The sequence below is a fragment of the Morone saxatilis genome, unplaced genomic scaffold (assembly GCF_004916995.1).
Source record: "Morone saxatilis isolate NCDOM2014 unplaced genomic scaffold, NCSU_SB_2.0 Contig22, whole genome shotgun sequence".
Taxonomy (NCBI): domain Eukaryota; kingdom Metazoa; phylum Chordata; class Actinopteri; family Moronidae; genus Morone; species Morone saxatilis.
This window is the reverse complement of record NW_023339785.1, coordinates 3092903-3095548: the sequence shown is the minus strand read 5'-3', so window position 1 is coordinate 3095548 and position 2646 is coordinate 3092903. Positions and strand designations below refer to the sequence as shown.

Here is a 2646-nt window from a genome sequence, read left to right as displayed (position 1 = left end):
ACCCACTCAAGGACCCCTGCTGGTCCCCGGACCCCCGTTTGAAAGTCACTGGTTTAGAGCACACGGTGACCTGCTGAATCAGAGAAAGGTTCACAGCACACCGACACTGTATCTGGTATTATTTGTTGCCTTCTGCCGCCACCTAGTGGATAATACGTGAACACCAAGTGCTACCTGATTGGCTTAATTTGCGATGTGCTTGTCTGTTATTGGTTGGTAAAATATCTGCCGTCCACAAAAGTCTTCCGTGCGGAAACACACAGAGCCTAACACTTCCTCCGTGTCGCAACAATTAAAGTGTATAGAGCGAATTCGATTTTTTTTTGTATCGTTAAGATTTTTGACTTTATACGTGTATGGTTTTAGAAATACGAAAGGGGAAAATTCCGTTCCTCCGGTTTAGGAAGTGTGGCAATAACCGTCGGACTCGTGTGTTTTCTTTCCGGAGGATAATAGAGAAGGGACCGGCTCGATTTATGGAGTTTCGAAGAAGAAATTTGTTGTGAGAGTTTCTCTCGGAACATTTCTGAACAAAATGGGGAACTTTGGAGCGTTTTTGAGGAGGACAGCGGTCTTCCTGTTACTGCAGTTGTGTGTGGTGTGCTGTGATATAACGGACGGAAACACGGAACACCTGAAGAGAGAGCACTCGTTAATGAAACCCTACCAAGGTAACACGGCTCGGTTAGCTCGTTAGCTAGCCTGGTGTTCTGTCCACTCTCCGCGGTTCACAAGCTCTCTAGCGACATTTGCAACTTGTTGGCTGGTGGATACAAATGACTGTCGCGTTCTGGCTCATTTATAAACACTACATGTACAACGAGCTGTTAAATCCGTTCACACAGGTCATATAACGTTAGCTCAGTAAAAAGGGCTGTGTCACATACAAAGTTATTGGAATAACTATTATAACTCAGATAGCTAAAAACACAGACGTATAGCGGTAAGTGGCGCATAAGGCTACAATACTCAAAAGCATGACTACTCCGTCAGCATGTCAAGTTTTCAGATTTAGTCACACATACTGTAAGACGGTGATTGTCTCCATTCTGGACCACGGAAGTGACTTTCACGTTTCAGTGAATTGGCTACAAATGAAGCACACGTTCACAACTAACCGTTTTCGATTCCGTTTTGCTTTGTTTTAGAAATGTGAATAAGTTTTTTTCTGCTTTCCATTCATTTACATACGACCTATAAGCAGGGTGTTGAACTAGTTTCAAGTCTTTTACAGTGAGCGCCAAGAAGAAGACTACATGTGAATGGTTACACAGCCAAAGCAAGCTGCAAGAATCCGCTAAAGGATTAATATGCCATATAGAAATGAACGGACTCTGGTGGATGCCTAAAATGGAGGTTAATATAAGATAAGATGATATTTACCTTTATTAAATCCCTGTAGGAGAAATTCAGATTGCACACAGCAGCATTGGGGAATATAGTGCAATAAAAAGAGTACAGTGTACATACAGTCGTATCACAAATAAGACTGTTACTAAATATAATAGAAAATATAAAACTATAGATGAAAAATATATACACTAAATGCAATGTGCAGTACAATGGTGTGCAAATTATTTTAAGCAGCTTGACTAAAAAACTAAACTGTACATGTGCAATTTTAAGATGAATTATATAAGTTAGTTGAATTAAAACCAGGCTTAGTCAGTGGAGGTTGGGGGGGGGGTGGTACTGGACTGTGTTGAGGAAGTATGGAGTACTGGGAGCTGTGGTTGAGGGAGTTGGAGCGTGTGTCTGGAGCTGTGGTTGAGGAGGTTGGAGTACTGGAGCTTGGTTGAGAGGTTGGAGGTACTGGGAGGCTGGTGGTTGAGGCTGGACGCTGGGACGTCCTTTTTTTGGGAAGTGAGGAACATAAGCACAGTTCTATAGTGTGTAACTACACGTACATTAACATTTTGGTAACAAAACCTTTCGTACAATGAATTCTTGGGGGAAGGCAGCTCTGAAGAGTGGCATCAAATCAGGTTTTATCACTGCACTCAATCAGACGGTTAAGTGCAGGTGTCTGGAGCAGTTGCAGTAAAGTAGGCGAGCAGTGCACTGCGGCAGCTGCGCGGTTTCAAGAACTGCCTCACTTAAATAAAAGTATCTGTAACATAATGCGGTTCAAAGCCCACTTTAGCCGGCCCTCAGAACACCACACCTGTTTTGTTCATGGCGTGCGCAAGAAACTCCTGCCGGTCTTCATTCCTCAACATTCAGTAAATGTTGAATAACCGTCTGGTTTGCATGTGTCAGAAGGCGTGTCTCTTGCCCCTAAAGAGGGTGTTTGATACTGACTGCATACAAACATACTGGCCAAAAGTCATAATCCGATATATGTAGGGGCTGAATAGCTAACGTCCTGCACGCGGTACCTCGAATTAAACACTAAGGACATCGAAATCACCGCGCCAGTGCCCAGTACTCAGATATATACTGCCCCACATATATATGTTCCACACATTATCTCTATGTATCATTCAGGACCTGCTATCGATGCACTGCTGCCTGTCGAATGACAAATAAGACCCCACAACATTAAGAAACCATCATCAACCCCAATCCATAAATACATACATAAACGTTATATACCAGAGCACTAGAAACTTCTTAACTATCGCTCGGCCCTAGAAAAACCAATTA

At 42.9% G+C, this 2646-nt stretch overlaps 1 protein-coding gene across 1 annotated transcript in view; it reads left to right on the top strand.

Annotated features, from left to right (window-relative positions):
• The first annotated feature begins 262 nt into the window (after positions 1-262).
• lman2 (lectin, mannose-binding 2) overlaps positions 263-2646 on the top strand; it is a 9191-nt gene continuing 6807 nt past the window's right edge. Inside the window, exon 1 of the mRNA XM_035669752.1 lies at positions 263-671. Within this exon, the coding sequence (XP_035525645.1) occupies positions 536-671 (136 nt within the window). The 5' untranslated portion in view covers positions 263-535. The remainder of the gene's footprint in view (positions 672-2646) is intronic.